The following is a 22,418-nucleotide window of genomic DNA, read 5'->3' on the forward strand; positions in this document are numbered from 1 at the left end:
GAATCACTGAGCAGGAACTTTTAACACAATCTGGTGGAAAAGACCCTTTTAGAGCTACGGAAACTGAGATGCTGAGTGGGGACGCTCCTTATGTAAGTAGGACTTCCTTAGTGTAAAAGGCAGGCCGACACCAAGATCAGAGTCCTCCATTCAGGCTGGGCCCCCATCTCGGGTAGCGTTTGTGCCATTAGGAGTCTTCGTCAGTGAATAACTCTGTAGTTTGTGGTTTCCCTTACAAGTCTATCTGATTATGGTTAATACTGCTCCTTTTTTTAAATGAGAAAATTGGTCAATGACTCCTCCACTTAACAGAGAGGGCTCCTAGTGCAGCTAAATCGAGCGAAAAAGTTCTTTACTCAGTTGACAGAGATGAAATGCCTAGGAAATCTGATCAGCCTGACTTCTCCTTACCTTTAGAAATAAATTAACGAGAGGAAGACACTGTAGAAAGTTAGGAGCTACCCTGGCCTGGAGAGGTTTTGGAGAGGGTGCACATGTGTGCCTTGGGAGATGGGAGGTCTCAGATGCATGCCATCCTCCCAGAGCCTTGCTGGTATTGGCTTTGTGGGGGCTGGTGGGGCTGGTGGGGCTGGTTGCTAGGCAGTTCTCAGTACTGGGCTAACCAGCTCTGGCTGGCCCTTTGGGTCTCTGGCTGGTCTAGCCTGAGGGTTTCAGCCCTGTGTGAATTCACTATGGATTCAGTGAGACTAAGAAATGACAACGGAACATTCTTGGGGTAAAAAGGTTTATACCCAGCTTTATTCTCACGGAGATGGGTTGAGCTCTGGGATCACACCCGCTCCCGGCAGTCTGCAGGTCCATAATCCACCTCCTCTCTGCCTCCACTCAGAACACTGGGTGGAGCTTTTTATATAGTGACTGAGTCAGTAATAGCTCATTGCCTAAGGGTGTGGGAGCAGTAGCCTAGCAGTAGGCCAATTACATCATCAAGTAGTTTAGGATCAGGGGAGGATCCTGGCCGAAGGAACTTCCGTTTTTCCCACAGGCAATCCCTGAAGTCCTTGGTTCTGGGCATTTGTCCCCAGCCATGCGATCTTCCCTGGGGACAGCTCTGCCTCCTGACCCGGGCCTGGGAGGGAGAGCTGCCTCACCTTGACCATGCAGCTGCTTCTTCCTGCTATGCTGGAGCTTCGCTGTTTCCTCCCCAGGCTGCACTCAGGGAAGCAGTCCCTGCCCCAGTGTGGAGCCTCCTAGAGCCCCTGGCTGACTTCCACAGGACTCCAGCTCTCCCCTTCTCCTCCCACCCTCCCCTGGCCTGGCATTCCTCAGCTTTCCTGGGAGCACTTAGCCTATGCCAGGTGCTCTTCGGTGCTCTAAACCTTCAGGCTCGGCCTTTATGGAGAACAGGGAGCTTCTCTATGTTATGAAGGAAACACATCCTTTGAGTCTGCAGGTGAAGCAGATGTGGCAGCCGACCCAGGAACTGAGTGACAACTGGGAGCCAAGGAATCCAGGAGGACAAACACATTCAGAGTCCTCAAAATTCTAATTCCCATCACTTGTTTATGCACTAGTCATCAGATTTTAGTCTAGAAGAGGAAAAACAGATCATTTAAAAGCAGGTTAGAAAATACTGAAATCAAGTATGTCATGAAATCAAACATCTTTATCTTGCCAGATATGAACTTTATGGAAATCATTGTGAATTATGGGGCTGTTGCTGAGTTTGGGGTATCTGGTGACTACGCAGCATCTGTGGCTTATGGGCTTACTGGAAACCCCTTTGGATGGTTTTTGAGCCTGTAATTCATGGTTTTGTGTTCTGTATTTATCCCAAGACCACTGCTGGAATCCTGTGTTCACTGTATAATGAGTATTTTATTTTTAGATGTGGATCACTTCTTAGGGAGGGCATCTGGGGGGAATGTGGGTAATGAACTATTTTTGCCATAAATCACAAGTGCCAAAGAAAGTGGTAATATCCTAAGAACAAACAAGAGTGACCACCATTCAGTGGCAGACACAGTGTCTTAATCTCCCACAATTTGGTGCTTTAAGTTGCATATTTCAGTCATTCAGTTATGTGAACAATGAAGAAAGAGGCAAGGATTACTCCCATGCTTGCTTATTTTCTGTCTCTAATTCCTGGGCTCATTTGATTATGTAAAGGGAACCTGCCAGGCTCAGGAAAATACTTTGCTCTCCAGGAGTTTCATTGGAAAACCCCAATATAGTGGTGACTAAGTAACAAATGCTTACACAGACATTTGTTACAGGGGCACGTTCTCAGCTTTTGTTGCCTTAGCTGTTTTTTTCTTTTTTAAAAGAGAAAATGTAGACAACTGAAAATCCATCTTAGAGAAATCGTTATTCAAACCCTGTCTTTAGATATCCACGGCACTTTTATGGATGGGCTATGTCAAGATACTGACAAAGATTCAGGTTAGAGGTACTAGCCGACTATCTGTAAGTAAAAGCAGCGTTCACCATGCAGAGTATTAACATCACCTTCTATTTCTTCAACATTCATTAAATGCTAGTACTGTTAGGAACTGGGACATTAATATGGCTTTTTTTTTTTTAGCTTAGAACTGGTGGCAGGGAACATGGTAACTGAATTCACGGTTCACTCTAAGCATGCACGTCTCAAACGGCTTCTGAACTGTTTATTCTATACGTGCTCGCTCGCTCGCTGCTGCCTACAGAACGGCGGGAACAAAGATACAGTGTGAACTGGGAGGACGCGGGCAAGGTAGACTGTGAGGTCCGCCGGCTGCAGAGCAGGGCGTGGGCACTGGGGTTTGGCTGAGGACAGTCACTGCAGGAGGAGCGAGCCGTTCGTGGGGAGTTGGGGACCCAGGAGCCCCTTCTTCAAAAATCCCTCCTAAGAGTCTCGCGCACAGGATGCGGCCGCCCGGCGGGCACGGTCCTCGCAGAGTTCGCCCTCGGGCGGGTGCCCGGCGCCGCCACGGGGAGTACGAGCGCGGGCCGGCGGGGGCGTGGCCGGCGGGTGGGTAACCGGCTGCCGGCGCTGAGCCCGGCCTCACGCCCTCTCTGCCCCGGCGGCCACGGCGCCGCAGACCGCGCGGGCGGGGCGGGCGAGCCGGGCGCCGCGCGCGCCGGGAGGGCTCTTTTTTTTTTTGGTCAAACTTTGGCCACGTGAACCGCCCCCCATTCACTTTTGCGCCAATCGGGCAGCACGGACGGATCCCGAGAGGGGCCAGGCTCCGCCGCCGCCGGGGCCGCTTCAAAAACGCGCCGTTCGTGACGTGAGGGGCTCCTGCTGCAATGGCGAGCTAAGCCGGAGGATGTGCAGCTGCAGCGGCGGCGCCGGCCACGAAGAGGACCGGGGCGGGCGCAGCGCGAGCGAAGCCGAGCTAGCCGGGGTTCGCGGGCAGGGCGGGACGGGGGTCCGGACGCAGCTGCCACTGCTGCCGCTGTCGCGCTGGCCCCGCGTCCCCGCGCGCGAGCGGGAGGAACCGCTGCCGCCTCGCGCCCGAGCCGCCGCCGGCGCGCGCCGGGCATGGTCCCCTCTTAAAGGCGCAGGCCGCGGCGGTGGGGGTGGGAGTGCGGAACAAAGCGCCGGCGCGGGGCCTGCGGGCGGCTTGGGGGCCGCGATGGGCGCGGCGGGCCGGCGGCGGCCGCGGCGCTGCCCGGGCCGGGCCTCGCGGCGCTAGGGCGGGCTGGCCTCCGCGGGCGGGGGCAGCGGGCTGAGGGCGCACGGAGCCTGCGGCTGCAGCGGCGGCCCGGCGGGCGGCGCGGCGTGGGCATGGCAGCGCGCAGCCGGCGCGCCTGGCTCAGCGTGCTGCTCGGGCTCGTGCTGGGCTTCGTGCTGGCCTCGCGGCTCGTCCTCCCCCGCGCCTCCGAGCTGAAGCGAGCGGGCCCGCGGCGCCGTGCCAGCCCCGAGGGCTGCCGGCCCGGGCAAGCGGCAAATTTCCAGGCCGGCGGGACGCGCAGCTATGCGCGCGGGACGCAGCTCTGGCCGCACGGTCCGGCCCCGGATTTCGGCCCGCGCGACAGGAACTTTCTCTTCGTGGGAGTCATGACCGCCCAGAAATACCTGCAGACCCGCGCCGTGGCCGCCTACAGGTGAGCCCCTGCTCCCACGGCATCGCCGCCTCCATCCAGCATCCCGGCGGGCGGCCCTGCCGGCCCCGCGCCGCTCATGCCTCTGCCAGCTTCCCAGACTCGAGGCTCCCAGGGTTCCTGTGGGATTGGGCTGCCCCTCGGGCGATGCCGGGCACTGACAGCAAAAGTCAGAGCGGTGTGATGGCCGCAGCGCTCGAGACAGGGGCTTTGGGGGCAGACAGACCAGGGCGGCCCCTCCGGGTGCGGTCCTCGCCCTGACTTTGTACATGGCACCTTAGCTTTTCTTCATCCAAGTTCTCCGCTCCTTTGTTAAATGGGCCGACTGAACGAATCTCCCTCATAAGGTCGTTGGAAAACCTCGGCGCGATACCTGTGATGGTGGTGGCCGTGATGGTTATTTCATTCTCTGAAATACGTGCTTTTGCCCTTGCAGAGCTAGAGCCACTGTACATTAATCTGGCTATTGCAGATTTCATTGTTGAAAGGGGGTGCCCAGCGTACAGTTGACTGCACCAGTCTGTTGAGTAAGTGGAAAGATGACCAGCAGTTCCTGGACCGAGGTAGATTTGGTGTCCACTAGTCCAGTTTAGTGATGGATATGTGTTGTCCAGTGTCTGGGCTCTAGTTGGCCATATGAGTCATAAAAGTAGCTGGAATCATGCTCAGGATTAAAGGAATTAAAATCTTTAGAAGGGAGATGATTTTGGAGTGGCAGATTTGTATTAGAGTGAATTCAAGGAAGAAGAGGGGTGTGTGGATTCAATGAAGGGGGTGAAGGGAAACCTTATACGTGTGAAGTACAGACATGCTTACTGTACGGATAAGATTTGGGATTCATCCAGCCACAGAGCAAACCAATATGGGGAGGTCCTCTGGGAATGAACTTTTTTTTAGAACAGTCAGTGCTGAGTAAGGCCAGACTGGTTGCTGTTAGTTCTTAGTTTATAACCAGCGCCTTTATAACTTCAGCTTTTAAATCAGGTCCTGATGTAAACCTTTAGGCATTAGACGTTGTGAGGGGGAGAGTATATATGGATCCCTGTTCCTCTAAGGGAGGAAGTCAAGGATTGAAAAGGTGTATAAGCACTAATGTCTGCCTTTTCAGTGCATTGATTCCCCACTCCTGTGTTTCCATTAGGAGCTGAAGTCCAGAGCCCAGGCTCTGCCAGGAGGGGTCCTAAGTGACTGAAAAGCTTAGAGTGCAAGTAGTGTTAAATTTAGGTAGCAATTTGGGAACCCTCAGAGCTAAGGTCTTTTTTCCCAGATCTACCATGAGTTACCTGGAATTTTATGAGGATTGTGCTTTTTGACAAGAGAATATCCACATCAAAATTGAGCTGTATAAATTGTTCACAGCATAGTTTTGAAAGAATAAATCTACATGACTGCAATTTGATGACAAGCTCTGAAATCACAATATGGGGGAAAATTACCCAAATAGTTTGTTTGAATACCAGATGGTGTGATTTCTTGTCCTGCAAACAAAAACATTTGCATGGGTACAAAATCAGTATATACAAACCAGTTAAGGGTCCTGGAACACTCAGAAAATGTCATGCAACCTTGACCTGTTTTATACCTGGGGATGGGCTTTTCCCAAAGCACATGCTTGGAGCTCTTACTTTTGGCCTGGTTTCTAAATCTCCTACTTCATCTCCTTTTGGGGATGTAGGATTTTCTTACTGCTTATTTCTTTCAGGCAGTTAGGGCGAAATAGAAACATAATTTGCCCTCTGGCCCAGTTCTCCCTTTTTTGTGAAAACTCAGCCTTTCTGATAAAGGAAAACCCTTACCAGGAAACAGTGATCCCATCCAGTCATTCTGTTTGCTTTTCTGAATACCTTTTCTCTCTCTCTGATCCTAAGAAGTCATTTTACTTGGAGCCTGGGAGTGGACTTCTCCTCCTGGTCAAGGTCCTCTGCTTCTCAGCCTGTCAGCCCTGTGTTTAGGCTCGGTGCAGATGGCACAAAATGAGTTTAGCCTTAAGGAACATTTTGGGGAAGGCCTAAATTGAGATGGAGTTATAGGGTGTAACTTATGATTATGGCTTTGCAGTGCTTTTCAGCCTGGGCCAGAAGTCCACACTCAACTCAAACTGGAAATTTCATGCACAGTTCTGTGTAACAGTGCCTGAATCTTCTAGCATGGGGTAGAACTCCAGTGTGTCACTGGGTGTGCTCAGTTTTACATCTTCCGTAAAGTGCATGTTCATTGTTTACCTTAGAAAAAACTCCATTGTTGTTTGTTTTTGTTTTTTAAAATTCAATTATTTTTGTCTATGGGTTGAAGGAGGTGCCAACATTTTTGGTAAGATAGCACCATGGTGTCCTTTTATGCTAGGTAGGATATTGAAAACGTCAGATTCTGAGATCCAGACAGGACTTTAAAAAAGAGCCTTTGAAAAACTCGGAGGAGATAAGCCTTTCCATACTAAAGTTGGTGTACTTTCAAGATCCGACAGCCTCATCATTATGGACTTTTACTTTCCATGCAGTTCAAGTGGGGAGAGGGGCCACTGAGAGATGTTGGCAGTGCAGTGACAGCTGATAGCAGGCAAGTGACAGATTTTTAAAAGCAGGCACAACAAAACTCAAAGGATATCTGGTCAGACATCAGCCAGGGCTACTTATTCTGTAGACCCTGAGGTGACCTAGGTGTTCAGTTTAGAAAGGTTCATCAAAATGTTCACATACACTGAAGACTCATCCCTTCATTTAACATAGATGCCTGACCCCTCCAAGTTCGGGCCCTTAGTGTTGAGAACACAAAAAAAATAGTGAAGATGGTTGTTCTCACTGAGCTTCTGTTCTAGTGGGAGGGACAGGCACTGAAAAGAGCATTTCAGCTCGTGTTGGGTGCTGTGAAGAAGATAGAACAGGGTAAGGAAAGGATGGGGTGGTGTCCTCTAATTAGGTGGTTGGGTCAGGGCTTGGGGAACTTTGTGTTTGGGCTGAGATCTGACAGTGGGGAAACGATTGTGTAGATATCACTGATGAGCTTGTGGGGGGCAGAGGGAGGAGCTGGTAAATTATAGGGCAGGAACCAGCTTGGAAAAGAACCTGAAAAAGGCCAATGAAATAAAGATGAGGCCTGACAGTGTCTGGTCTCCTGGAAATGTATTCCAAGTGAATTAGAAAGAAAGCCTTTGGAAGGCTTAGGCAGGAGAGGGAGGTGATTGCATTGTGTTCTAAAGAGTTGATTTTTGCATATTGTGTGGAGAATGGATGGTAGGGAAACGGAGATGTTAGGAGGTGGTCCAGGTGGGGATGAGGGTGGCTGATATGAGTGTGGTAGCAGTAGAGGTGGAGAGAATAGACAGTTCCAGAATACGTGCCTGAGCCAGAATTAAAGATGGGCTGTTGGAATGCTTGTGGGGCATAAGCAAAGAGGAATTGACAATGACTTTTGCTTTGAAAGACAAGGCGGGTGCTTCTGCCATTTACTGACGTGGGAAGAGACCAGAGGAAGAGTAGATTCAGTGGAAGGAGGTGAATCAGCAGAGATCTAGTTCTGCACAGGAAAAGTTTTAAGATGGCTTTTAGACACACAGGTGGCTTGGCTGTGTACTTAGGTTTATAAATGCTATGAATTGAAGAAGGAATTGAGAGAAAATTTACATCTGTGGTGATTACGTTGTTGGAGGTGTAAACTAAAATCTGAAGCCCTCTTAAACTAAAATTCCCTGAGGGCTCTGGGTAACTGGGGCTATACAAATAAACATATGAAATAAATTGTTTTGACTCATCTAGGAAGATACTTGTATTCTCACTAATTTCACTTTAAGATGGTACCATGATTCCTCTACAGTAATTTATTGTGCTGCTTACTAGTGACAGATCACCCAGAACCCCTGGGCTCCTTGTGTCTTTAATTACGAGCTGCAATTTTTTTTTGATATTTTTTCTTAGTTATGTTTGATGTACAGAAGTAAAATACTCACATAGTTCAGTGTTCTCCTTTCTGATTTTTTTTTTCTTTACCCCTCAGCTCAGCTCAGAAAGTTATTACCTGGGAGAGCTTTTTAAATGTAACTTTTTTTCCCCCCTAATTCTAGAAAGGAAAGAAACTACCTTAACCTCATTTTTTCCCCCCAAATAGCACATTGTCTCTGAACTGTCTGTTGAATAAGCTCCCGTTTCCCTACCAACTTGAAATGGCATCTTCCTCATACTCAAAATTCCTGGGTATGCTGTTGGACTTCCCATTTTATTCCATTGATCTTTTCTGTCTGTTCTTGTGCCAGTACCACCCATTGGAACTATTGGAAGTTGAATAATGTTTTAATATCCGGTAGACAAGTTCTCTTTTGTTTCAAATATTTCTTGGCTATACTTACTTGTTCTTGCTGGGAGAGTTTTGATGCTGTTTCTTTTTTTTTTTTAATTAATGGTTTGATAAAAAAGAAAAAGCAAACATACTTAGCTTTTTAGTCCCATTTTTATGCTCAGAATACTAAACTAATCCAACACCTTTTATTAGGCTTGATTCTTATCTTCCTTGGGTTGAGGATGGAGAACTGTTTTGTTCTTTATGTTCTCAGAAGAAAGAGGTGGATGCTTTCCCTTCATTGCCCCAGGAGAGATAAAGGGTACCATTAAAGATTAGCATCAGTCTGTGGGGAATTGTGGGAAGGAAGTTTGAGAAACACCAGCTTTAGGTAAAGGAATTTTATCGCAAGATGTTGTTATACCAGTTAATGGCCTCTTCCCAATGCTTTCAAAGACACGTAGTTCCTTTTACTAACTTTAATGAGCAAATTTCAGAGCTCCTTTCCTTATTTCTTGAACTCAGTAAACCCTGTTTATTTTAAGCAGTTTAGAGCAATTGTTTTCTCAGATAGAATTCAGCTTGGCAAAAATTTACTGAAAGCTTTCTATAATCCAAATGAACCTGTAAGTGAACTTTTGGAGCATAATTCATTTCACTTTATGAATCACTCGTATAGGAAGGCAAGATTATATGTGATGGTGTTTTCACTGAATGGGCATTTTCACTTTTCCCCACCATTAATTAAGCTGCTCTTTGTTGAAAAGAGATTTATAATCCTATCCCTGCAGAGTTCATTGTCTAGGTGAGGAAACCAATGATCATTTTGGATGGTTAAGGGCTCTGGGGTGCCTGGACTGATTATTGCGAGGGCACAGAAGAAATAGGCCTGTGCTGCTTATGAAGGGGATCAGGAAGGGTCTCACCCACACTCCTATTCGCTAGTCTTCCCCTAACTGGTCTTTAAGGCTGAGTTAGGAGTGTTTGAAGCAGAGATAGCAGGTTCCTGGAAACAGGGCATAGCAGGAAGAAGTGAATGAACAGTGACAAAGGGCAGTTCCTTGGGGCTGAGATCTGAGATCTGGGAATTTCTTTAGAAATTTCCCAAAGGAATTTAAAGATGTGCTCAGAGATGTTAACTAATGAAGTGGAAATTTCAAGTATCTTTGTGTTGTGTGTGCATTAGGAACTATGGACCGCAACTGATTTAGCTGGTGATCTACTTCTCTAACTATAAAAAGTGATGTGGCTGAAATACATTTATTGAAATGAAGGGAGGTTCATAATATGTTTTAAGTGAGAGTAGGCTATAAAATTGTATGCTCAGTATGAGGTCATTTTTGTTTAAAATCTGTGTTTGTGTAGCATAGAAAAGAAGGTGTAAAAGTATATACACCACTATGCTGAATGACTTCATATTCTTCTTGGCTCTTTTCTATATTTTTGAGTTTTCCTACAATGAGCAATTATTTTGTAATAAAGATGCAGAGCTACAGTTAAAAAAAAAAGAGCAGGAGGAGATGACAGCTCTTAGGAAATGTGAGTGCAGTTTTAAGCATGTTAAATTGTAGGTACCTGTAAAAGTGCTGGGCACAGATGGCATGTTGGCCCTTGACTCCCTGGAGCGTGAGTCTGGGGTCATTCTTGTTTCAGTAAGTGACAGTTAATCCTGCCCTGAAATGTAGGGGAAAACTTGTTTATTTGGTTACTGTAACTGTATTTTCCTCAGTTTTTGTTACTTCATACTGCTGAGGTGATACATGGGAGAATCAGGTGACAGCACTTGAATGTGAGAATTTTAGTTAACGATTTAAAAGTAAAGCTGCGCACACACTTAATTCAGTGTCTTTTTTGAAGCGTTTATAGCTATAGGTATTTGTCTAGCCAAGTACATTTGTTTGTGGATGGTTAAAAATAAGGTGTAGTCTGCTCTGATTGGACATCTGCTCTGGGCTTGCAAACCCAGAACCTGAAGATTTTTGAAAATGTAGATAATAATGCCATTAAAATGATTGTTTTGTAAGTTGAACTTAGGTACAAAGGCTGATTTGTGTTAAACTTTCTGCTGTGCTTCCAACCCTAACAGTGGAAAATGTTTGGGCAGGATTTAGAGTAGCAAAGGGACCCAAATATAAGAGTGGTTTCAGAAGCTAGTGATTGAATGTCTTCCGATCTTCAGTAAAATCCCGCCCAAACTCTGAAGCGGTGTCCTGGATGGGCAGGGCTCTGCCAGGCAGACGCAGAGTGGGTGGAAGTGGCTGAAGTCAGTATCAGGCTGCCCTCCTTATCTGAGATGACTGCTTTCTCAGCCTTGTCGGTGGAGGAGGGACTGCAAAAGAAATGTGGGTTATAACCTGGGAACCAGGTGTGCAGGATGGAAAAGCCACAGCCTGACCAGTGGAGGCTTTGCAGTCATATTGTTTTCCGGCTTTGACATTTATTAGCTTTATGATCTTGGGCAAATGACTTACTTGGCTCCGAGCCAAGTCTCATCTGCAAAATGTGTGTAACAATACCTTACACGCTTTATAGAGTTGTCATAAGATCCAGTGTCTAATGCCCTCAGCACAGTGTCTGCACTCCGCTGCTCAGTAAAGGGTGCCTGTTGGCTGTTATGCGGGCTTGTTGTGACTGAGTGCCTCAACGGGGGAAGACTGGCTTGGAAAGGGGTTAGCCAGAATAGGTTTGGGGTAGTTTTATTGTTTGCATTAAGTAACACTACCTTTTTTTTTTTTTGCTTTGAATTAAATGTGAAAACTAATTTTGTTCATGCATGATTAAGAGTTAGTTGCATGTTTATGCTTTAAGTGTACAACAACAAAAAATACAAACTACATAAGGTAGCTCTCCAACGCTTGAAGCTGTCGAGATGTATCATGAGAACAGAATTTGCCTTCTGTCATTAACACTCCAAATTTTAATTCTTACATTTCAAAGAGGGCATTTTTGTGGGCTCTACTGATGAGTATTGCCACTGTTTGCTCTGAACCTGGATTCTAAGGGCAGGTTGCTATTAGCTCTTAATACCTTGGAACTGCCTCCTGGGCTAGTGCCCAGGCCATTGTTGAAATGGGAAGCTGTAATCCACCCACCGAGAGCTTTATTGAGAGTAAAAAGGCTCTGTAATGCTTGCTTTCACTGTAAGTCTATTTTTTTAGGATTAGCAGTAAAGAATATAATACTTGTTTTTTAAAAAAGTTTCCCACCAGTTGTGATCTGTGTTCTGTTTCCCCACTTACTTCCAAAAAGAATTTGAGATTGCTCACGTCATAGGGTCATACGCAGTGAGACAGTTGAAGATTTTAAAAGAGGAAACCACATATCCGGAAACCACATAGGGGGAGGAGGGAGCACCCAGCTTAGTGCTTGGGGCTGCAGAGCTCCCCAAAGGAAGACGGGCCCGATAGGGGACTGAGGAACCTTGCAGCATCCTACCAGAGGGCATTCCCTCAGCTCCTGGAGAAGCCTTGAATCATCACTTGGTAGCCGTGGAAGACCTCTGAGTTTTCCCAAGGCCTGATTGGGTTCAAGTGCATATGACTGGCAGCATAGCACTGCCCTCCATGTGCTTTTCTGGGACAATGAGCTAAGGTTGCTGCTCCTTCAAACTGCTTCCCATAGGGTGATCAGTCCCTTTGGCCTTTCTCTCTCCACCACAGACTTTCAGGGCTTAGCATCCAGAACAGTTATTTCACTCAGTCCTGAATAGTGGGACATGGTCTTGGGCTTCTGTTGGTTGCCTGCTGGAAAGGCTTATAGCTGAGTTTGGACCCACAGTTAGAAGATACAGAGGCCACCTGATGACAGATAGGTCCCAAGCTGGTATCTTCGTAGGGGCTCTAGTTGGTCCAGTGTTCACGGTGGGCATAGATTTGTGAGGGCAACTACTGCTGCCGTTTTGCCCTCCTTGGTACAGGCACCGCCTCCACGCCTTGCTCTGATTTTCCTACTCTTTGTTTTTCTTCGGCCTTATTTTCATGCTTATTTAGTTCATACTCTGTGTAGTTGGGTTAAGTTGTCTAAATCTTTTCTGAAATGGGGAAGAATATAGATACGTACATTCAATTCCTGTTGTCGGTTCTACAGAGGGAAAACTGTACTTTCCTTTTCTTGATTCCAAATTCTGAGGTGATTTGATCACATGAGTCCTTTCAAACTTACCCTGTAACCATCAGACAACATATGTAATTGTGATTTGGGGGAACTCCCAGAAAATCTCCCCTTTGTGGTTATAAAAATGTATAGCTATTAATGTTTAGAAAATGTAAAAAGAAAGTACTCAAGCTTACTCCATTTTTCTTTTAGGTTTTTTTCCATTGGATAGAGTAAAAAAATACTTTCATCACAACAGTTCTGTTGTCAAATCTTTTTATTTCTTTGGATCCTTTCCAGCTTAAAGCTTTCCCCCAGATAAAAATTGATTTTTCTAATTCTAAATATACCCATCTTTTGTAGAAAATTTAGAAAATGTAGAAAACACAAAGAAGATTAAATCCCTTCTCCATTCAAAAATAAGCACTTTTGGGTTAATTTGTACATTATTTATTTTTGTATGTGTACTTTTGTTCCCTTAATATTCCATGTCACAAGTAGACACTATTGTCTGCTTTAAAACTTAACTGCATATTATGAATGTATGTACCCAGGACAGTCATGGTGTAAATGCAGTTTTACACAGAAATGTATTTTATGTAGTTTTTCTTAAAATGGTATTGAATTGAAATGGAGACTACTGTATTAAGTCCTGACTCAGCGAAGGCATTCCTTAGCGAAGCCACCACTGTCCAGCTGTTTTACTTAACTCTGATTTAACATGGAATAGGGATAGCATTTAGAAGCCTGGAGGAATGGAAGAGTGCTTTCTTGGCACTCTCGAATTTCGGTTGTCTTATCTGTGCTTTAGTAAGACTTGGTTATCAGTCCATTGAAAATCGAGCTTTCTGGCAAGGACCTTTGCAAATTTTGCGGTTTTAATTAAGTGAGAGCTCTTTGCTCCAGGTAACAAACGTGTTGATGACAAAAGTTGACATTTGCTTATGAAAATTAAGGAACTTGACCTATTTCTATCTCAGAAGGAAGGCCAGCTTGCTTCTTTAGCAGTATTTCCTTGAAATTAATAGTGTACTCTCCCTGCTCCCCCAGGATAGTAAATCATGATTTATGTTCCAGAACTCTTTAACTTCATGGAGCTCTTTAAGCTATAGGTACCCAAGTGAAAAAAGATTAGAATTTCTTAAGATTGGAAGATTTACAAATACTTCATATTGAGAGATTTCCTTAGAACCAGCAGTCATTTAGAAAAGAAAAGGGCAACATGAGGTTTTGCCCTGGGTTACCTAAAAAGGAGAAGATAAAAATTGGGTTGAGTTACCATAAAACTCTAGAGGCTTTTAAGGATGCTTTGAAGTTAGATTGTTTTTAAAATTAATTAGGTTCTCTTCTTGGACAAATGACACTATTTCAAGTGACAGTTTAGGCGTTAATCGCATCAGTGGTAGTTGTATTGCTGGCACTGCCTTTCCTGTGCCCTGTCTGGTGGGGCCCGTTGGAAACCAGTCCAGGCTGGATTTTGATCCTCAGTCTAATTATGAAGGGGTCTGGGATTTTGAGCGGAAACACTTTTGAAGTCTTATTAGACTTCTACCCTAACATTATCTCAGAATGATGGTAAAACAGAATTCTAATGTATAGCGTGTGTTAGGTTTTTAGCCAGAGATGTGACAAGCGGCATTTCCATAATAACCTTCTCTCCAATGTGTAATCTTGTGACTGGCTGTTCCAAGTTCAGCCCACACTCTCCCATCTCCTTCATTTCCTCTTTCACTACCTTATTTTATTTGCAAACTTCTGTCTTCCCTAATAAGTCACGTTTATATAATGCTTATTGCATGCCAGGCTAACTTCTAAGCACTTTTAATCTAATAATCCGTTGAACCCTCATAACAGCCCTGGAAGGCAGGTGCAATTATTATCACAGGTTTACAGCTTAGGAAAGTGAGGCACAGAGTAACTTCCCTGAAGTGGAGCCAGGGTTCTCATCCCAGCAACCTGATTCCAGAGCCCAAGCTCTTAACCATTACGCTGTGTGTTGTCCTTTTAGTGGGCTGTTTGTGTGAAGGTAGACGTTGCCTTACACATCCCATGTCCTAAATAATAACGTGGTGCATTAGTACTTTAAGAGCTTCTGAGGCTGGCTGCTTTAGTACTACTTTGAACTTGATCTACTTCATTAATCACATTTTAGTTCAGAAGCAGTTGGGTAGAATCTAAGTTAATTTTGTTCACCATCCCTTTAAAATCAATTGTAAGCTAATACAGAATCCTCAGCTTTATGTTTCAAAAGTACCATGAATGATAGTATATCAACTCTAGCTTGCCTGAGAATTTTACCTCTTAATAATTGTTTTCCTGTTGTGGTTTGATTAAGTTGGTTCCGTTTTATATGAGGAATGGTAGGAAATGTTAGTGTGGCTTGTGGAAAGTGATGAAAACCTCACTTGGAAATTTCTAAGAGACATTATTTCTGCCCTTTTGCATTCTACCCCCCAACTACACACACACCTGGCATCTTCATGTCACTTATTTCAGACAAATGAGCAGTATTTATTGATCTCTATTCCATGCCAAGCACTGAAATTACTTTTCAAAGAATTGTTGTGACTGACAAACAGTAGCCATTTCTACATAGAGGGAGGAATCGGGCTCCTTGACTTGGGTGGGGTTTTCTCACTACAGCTGTGTCATCACGGACTTCCTTAGGCTGAGGAATCATCTCCCCGCCAGCAGTTGCTGTGTCAGAAGGGTGTGTTCAGGTTTTCATACATTCTGGTAGGTTACAGTTTATTTGCATATTTAAAAGGACTTGTTTCGTTATGCCAGGGATTTGTTTCTCTTTAAATTAATTACCCCATTTCTACTGTGTTTACTTTACATCCTTTTTTTCTGGTAGCATATCCTTTGTGAAAATGAAGTGCAATACCTAGTATAGCATTTATAGTCCCATCAGGTTGTGTATATGCTGAATAATTTGTTAAACAGTTTTCTGAGTGGCATAGACTCTATAGGTCCATTTTAAATCCATAGGCAGTAAAGAAAAACATCAGGTACTGTCTTACATCAATTTAAAAATGTACATTTTTTTTCATGTTTTTACATCTCTGAAATCAGGATGCATTTACAGTTGTTGGCATCATATGATTATGACTGGCAATATTTTTTTCTTTGTTACTGGTACATAAAACTGGTACATCCTAGATTTGATTAAAAATGAAATATATTTAATCCTTGGCACTTTGAGAAGCATGTTTGGTAAAAAGTTCAATCCTGTGGAATTTTTCCTCTGAGTGAAATAAGTTAGAAGTCATTTGTATTCTTTATATTTGAGTTAGGAAGATAATTAAAAGCCAGTACTTTTTCTTTAAATACTTCATTGTAGGTGTTTTTTAAAATTACAAAAATAATAGCATGCTGCAGAAATTTAGTTCTGCAAAATGAAAAACGTTCTGGAGACAGATGGTGGTGATCATTGCAGAACTATGTGAATGTACTTAATGTCCCTGAATGTTATACTTTAAAAATGGCTAAAGTGGTCAATTTCAAGTTATGTATGTTTTATCACAATTAATTTTTTTTTCCAAAAGAGTAGTATCGTGTGTATAAAAATTTCCCTCAATATACAGCGAATAAAAAGTGAAAGTCATCTTTATTCCACACCCCCCGCCATATCCCTACATCTGTGCCTCTTCACCAGAAGATTGGTGTGTCTATCTTTTCAGATATTTGTCTCCTAAGACTTTCCATTAAAGATATGTATGGTTTTCATTGATCTGTAAGTCACTTTCCACCATAATAAATACTGTATCACAGTTAAGCAAAATGAAAATACACTGGGGAGAACATGATCTGGGAACTGGGTTTTTTTGATCATACAAAGGCTGAATTTACTGTGTCACTTTTTCTCTGATACGTTTTACCTATAAGTAGTCTGTTTAAAATGCATTTTTGTAGCTAGGCCACTTCAGCTCTTAATATGTAGCATAAAGAAAGTATAAGGGAAAATGTGACGTGATGGCCTTAAGTCAGTAGTTGGGCAGCAGGATTCTTTACCGTGTTTCCTTCTGATTTTTTCGCAGTTCCCCTTGGAATGTTGGCCGGGCTCCCCTGGCCTTCTCTCCCCCCACCTGCAGTTTGCTTCACTGGCTCCCCAACCCCTTTCTCTGTCTTTGCTGTTCACTGAGTCCCAGAGAAGTGTTCTCTGCTCTGTGTCCTGTGTTTATGCTCTTTAGGGCTGTGGGCCCTCCTTCCAGAGCGCGTGTCTTAGTTCGTCATATGTACGTTTGTATGACTACTTTTGGTGTCTGTCTCTCCAGATGTCAGCTCCACAAGCTGGGCTAGGTGTTTTGCTCATCTTCCATACCCCTGGCCTAGCACATACCTGGCACTTGGTGGGCATTCAAAGAAAATTTGTTGCATAAATGATTTGATTTTTTTTTTCTTGTTTGTTTTATGGAGTAGGGCAGTTTGTAGGTAGGGAGTTTGTTAGAGTTGATAGTTTCAGAAAATTAACCTGAATATCTAGAGCTTCGTGCCCTGGCAAAAACATAGTTATCCTGGAAATATTTGTATACTTCGTGATTCTTTTGAAAACATATTTGAACTTTGCAATAGAGGAAGCAAGCAGATGAAGTAGCTTTTTATCATACTTTTGAATGCAGCCATTCAACATCAGTAGATAAGTGAATTTCTGGAAATGAGAAGCTTGAAATAAACCATTCTCTCACTGATACTTATTTTATTCCAGAACGTGGTCCAAGACAATTCCTGGGAAAGTCGAATTCTTCTCTAGTGAGGGTTCAGACACATCGATACCAATTCCGATAGTGCCACTACGGGGCGTGGACGATTCCTACCCACCCCAGAAGAAGTCTTTTATGATGCTCAAGTACATGCATGACCACTACTTGGACAAGTATGAATGGTTTATGAGAGCAGACGATGATGTTTATATCAAAGGAGACCGTCTGGAGAATTTTCTGAGGAGTTTGAATAGCAGTGAGCCCCTCTTTCTTGGGCAGACAGGACTGGGCACCACGGAAGAAATGGGGAAACTGGCCCTGGAGCCTGGTGAGAACTTCTGCATGGGGGGCCCTGGTGTGATCATGAGCCGGGAAGTCCTCCGGAGGATGGTACCACACATTGGAAAGTGTCTTCGGGAAATGTACACTACTCATGAGGACGTGGAGGTGGGAAGATGTGTCCGGAGGTTTGCAGGGGTGCAGTGTGTCTGGTCTTATGAGGTAAGAACAGAAAAAAAAAACCTGTTAATTTTGTCTTTAGTTCTGAACCAATCATAGGAAACTAGTGATAATAACCTCTTTAAGTCTTACAGTTGCTATTTTTGCCTTAGTTTTTAAAATGTGATTTCCTTAATACTTTTTTCTCTATTTTTAGAACATACCTTCTATACTTTTGTCCTAATCATTTAGTTAATAAACAATAGCATTTGGGGGTCCAAAGAAAAGATATAGTTTGTTGCAGGGTGCAGTGGTATTTTCAGGATTGTCCAGAAAATCCGTCTGTTCTGACCCTTACTGCTTCTACAGGTATGATTGCAAGAATGTGTCCTACTCGCCCAAAGGCCCTGTTCATCTCATCATGTGGACCCACAAAGTTTAGAAACTTAGATGTTATGAATTTATAAAATGAATAATGATGTAAAAAAGCCAATAGCATTTGGCTCTGGCCTTTATCTTAAACCTTCACTTTTTTAGACAATTACTGTAACCTGGAAGTTTGCAGTATTGTTGGCCCATTCAGAATAGGTGGTAGGCGATTTCTGAGTTTTCTTAACACATAAATGCAATTTTTTGAAAGAATTCTGCTTGTAGATGTTTTCTCTTTAATAGTTCTAGAGAATGAGTTAGCTTCTGACTTTACTCTGTTTTTATTGGCAGATGTGCATCTCTTGCCTGCGGTTGCAGGATGTGATATTAGTCAGAGTGGAAAAAATTATTTAGGTTGTGTTGTGTTTAGATTGGTAAACTACTGATAGTTGTGAGGACAGCAGAGGGAATTGCTAGACCTTTTGCCCAAGAGAAAGAAACACACCTTCTCATGTAAACTGTTAGCTGTTCATCTGAGTTAATTTTCTAAAGTGCTTAAGTGAAAAATAGTATTCTTGCCTGTACTTGCCTTCCCCTCAGCCTTGCTTTTAAATGTTTTCCTAATCACTCCATTTCTTTTGTTTGAACTTTTGGGGAAGTGGACATTTTCAAGTGTACAGGAAGTAGTCTTCATGTAGTTTCTAATTATAAAAGATATCTTTTAAATTCCAGATGTGATCTGTGAACCCTCTAATCTCTGTGTCAGCCTCCCCTGCTCTCCCCATGCGAGGGCAATTGGTCACTGGATCTGGGGGATCTCTATTGTCATTGGATTTTTGCAGCAAGGAAAGCTGTTTGGGAATTTTATGCTGTTCTAAGCAGAGTACAACTGGCAGTATTTCTACTTTTTCCCTAACCTTAATTAAGTAATTATAACCTTAGCATGTTTCATTATGTTTAAAAATGTAATGCCTTGTGTATTTTGAATGCTCTAAGCTGCTTCTGATCTCTGGAAAGCTAGCCTTCCTGCTGGAATTGTAGAGAATAGGTCTACCTTTGAGATAGAATTTAAAAAAATATGTGTCTTAGTGTTGTCATGCCATTAACTCTTATACACTGCTAGATAGACACCAACAGAGCCAGTATCTTGAGTTTATGAACTTTGACTTAGCCTTAGTGCCAAGATACAGTTAGAAAGTATTGTCCTGGGGCAGTAGGGATTGAGAGACAGTTTTGGGGCTTTTCTCCCCTGTTATGATGTAATCACCAAGTTTTCTAAGGCCCTAAGCAGGGGTGCCGGGAATCATTCTGTCTAGCTCCTTGGAGCTGCCTCTTAGACTTAAGGCTGGCTAATGACCTTATTAGCTAAAGGGAGGTGGGGGAGGGGGAGGAAGCTCCCTCCCTGGGTGGCTTGCTTCCCCTGCCTGGGGTGTCCCGAGGAGTTTGGACCATCAGCTTCGGATGCCTGTCTCTGCTGCTTTTCATGTCTTGAAATGCTGCCAACAGACCTTTTCCAGATCAGTAGCTTTTCTAGGGACTACCGGTTTGCTCTCTGGACACCCTCCTTTTGTTGGAGAATACCCTCTGTTCCCTTTAAATGTGGTAGTTTTGTTATATGCAAATTGAGAAAAGAAGTGTAGTTTGTTTTGTGGTTCTTTTCCTGTATGGTTTATGATTTTGTGTCTTGTTCAAGAAATTCTTCCCTTTCTTGGGTCACAGAAATTTTCTCATATGTTTTTCTGTAAACTTAAAGTTTTGCCTTTCATATGTAGTTCTTTGTTATTATCATTTTTAAGAATTCTGTTGTTGTGACATTTACCATTTAATAATAGGCCTTTGATTTCTCTTTTTCCTTTTTTTTTTTTTGTAGGGCTTTAAGTGCTTCTAACCTAAGTTGTTGTTAGGATTTGTCATTTTATTCACCACTTAGGTGAGATAAATCCCTCATGTGGATGCAGAACTTTTATTAAAACTTCCTGTAAATCTAGTTTCTCCATTAAGGCTGCCATTATGAGAAATTGCAGAGTTGAATCTTATGTTCAAGGCAATTATGTTAAGCTTTGGATCTTGGAAGGTGCTTATTTTGCCCCATTATAAACCTAGCCAGAAGGTGTAATTTTTTTTTTCAAGTTGAAATAATGCCTTGGGATTACACTTACATAATTAAAATGGCTTGTAGGAACAACTGTCATAGACAAAATCCAGGTCCATTTCTAAGCTTGTTTTGATTTTTATTAGTGGTTGATTATTAACACATGGCTTTTAAAAACTTTATTTGGAAGTATTTTTAATTTCACAGAAAAGCAGCAATCAAGTAGTCCAGAGAACATCCATATACCCTATACCCAGATTAACCTGTTAACATTTTACTCCGTTACTCCGTTCGCCTTATTATTTGTTTGCGTTCCTGAGTACCTGTGCTTTCACCCATCTAGAGAGTCGTAGATCCATCCCCCTGCCATTTAAGGTAACTGTACTTAATTTAAAGTGTGGGTCTCACTTTAAGTAACACCAGTGTATTTTGGCTAATAGGGAAATTCTCTTACACACCCACGGTACAGCTTAAGTAAATTTAACATGGAAACTTTAACCTGGCATTTATATTCTCATTTTCTCTGTTGACCCTGTCAAGCTTGTGTAACAAACAGTTTTTGCTTCTCCACTACCAGCTCCAGCCTAGGGTCAGGTATTGCATTTGCTTGTCACATTTCTTTGGCCTCTTGTAATCTGGAATGTTTGTACAGATTCTCTGTCTTTTATGACCTTGGCATTTTTGATAAGTAATACTTCATTTTCATAATGAAAATACGTGATTGCAGTATAGTGAGCGGTAAGGCAGTTTTTCGTGGTGCTCCTCCTGGCTTACTGAAACCTCCCGCTGCGAAGCCCTAGCAGCAGGGTGAGAGCCTGTGTGTTGCCGTTGGTGGAGAGGAGGTGGGTGGAGCTGGCAGGGCCAGTTCCCCCTTGTCACATGGGTTTGGTGTCATTAACTCCAGTAACACAAGACTTTTTTGAGAAACATTGAAAAATTTGGAACAATAATGTATTTAGGCAAATAGGTGAAATATCATACTACTCTTCAGGTAAGAGAGAACAAAAAGGAAACTGACCCAAGTAACCTATTCATTTTTTTTTTTTTTAAATAATTATTTTTTATTGAAGGGTAGTTGACGCACAGTATTACATTACATTAGTTTCAAGTGTACAACACAGTGGTAGAACATTTATATACATAATTCTAGGTTCCAGCTATCACCCTACCAAGCTGTTACAATATCTTGACTATATTCCTTATGCTATACATTACATCCCGGTTACTTATTTATTTTACCATTGGAAGTCGGTCCTTTTTTTTTTTTTTTTTTTTTTTTTTTTGTGAGGGCATCTCTCATATTTATTGATCAAATGGTTGTTAACGACAATAAAATTCTGTATAGGGGAGTCAATGCTCAATGCACAATCATTAATCCACCCCAAGCCTAATTTTCGTCAGTCTCCAATCTTCTGAGGCATAACAAACAAGTTCTTACATGGAGAACAAATTCTTACATAATGAATAAGTTACATAGTGAACAGTACAAGGGCAGTCATCACAGAAACTTTCGGTTTTGCTCATGCATTATGAACTCTAAACAGTCAGTTCAAATATGAATATTCATTTGGTTTTTATACTTGATTTATATGTGGATACCACATTTCTCTCTTTATTATTATTATTTTTAATAAAATGCTGAAGTGGTAGGTAGATACAAGATAAAGGTAGAAAACATAGTTTAGTGTTGTAAGAGAGCAAATGTAGATGATCAGGTGTGTGCCTGTAGACTATGTGTTAATCCAAGCTAGACCAGGGCAATAAAACATCCACGTATGCAGAAGATTTCTCTCAGAACAGGGGGGGTGAGGTTCTAAGCCTCACTTCTGTTGATCCCCAATTTCTCACCTGATGGCCCCCCTGCGACTGTGCCTGTCTTAGGTTGTTCCTCCCTTGAGGAATCTTACCTGTCTCTGGCTAACCAGTCATCTTCCGGGGCCATACAGGGAAATGTGAAGTTGGTAAGTGAGAGGGAAGCCTTATTGTTTGAAAAGGTTAGCTTTTTACTTCTTTGCAGATTTATGCCCTGTGGCTTCTATGCCCAGCATTTGTCTTGAGGTGTCTTTACCACTTGGAAGAATTATGATACTCGGTAAATTTGATATGAGGCACGAATTCTATTTAAGGGTTGTAATTAGGAAGGAAGAAGAAAAGCTATAGAAGTAGCAGGCGGAAGAAAACATGGGAAGATTGATTATTTCTTTGACATATCTTCTTGTAGAGTAACTTCAGCATATATAGGTTTTAAGCTACTACTTAAATTGCGCACACACATTAACATAATAGGAGTATAGTTACATAACCAAAGCATATCTGTAATTACCAGCCATCTCCAGTGAAACCAAGAAAACGATTAAGGCACCTTAGGCATTTGTGAAAACTTATCTATGATATGGTGGATATTGTCC

At 43.0% G+C, this 22,418-nt stretch overlaps 1 protein-coding gene across 1 annotated transcript in view; it reads left to right on the forward strand.

Moving 5' to 3' along the window:
• Positions 1-3,728: 3,728 nt before the first annotated feature.
• The window catches only part of CHSY1 (chondroitin sulfate synthase 1), a 78,988-nt gene continuing 60,298 nt past the window's right edge, over positions 3,729-22,418 (forward strand). Inside the window, exons 1-2 of the mRNA XM_036878715.2 lie at positions 3,729-4,050; positions 17,117-17,612. Of these exons, the coding sequence (XP_036734610.2) occupies positions 3,731-4,050; positions 17,117-17,612 (816 nt within the window). The 5' untranslated portion in view covers positions 3,729-3,730. The remainder of the gene's footprint in view (positions 4,051-17,116; positions 17,613-22,418) is intronic.

The sequence above is a fragment of the Manis pentadactyla genome, chromosome 18 (genome assembly GCF_030020395.1).
Source record: "Manis pentadactyla isolate mManPen7 chromosome 18, mManPen7.hap1, whole genome shotgun sequence".
NCBI lineage: Eukaryota > Metazoa > Chordata > Mammalia > Pholidota > Manidae > Manis > Manis pentadactyla.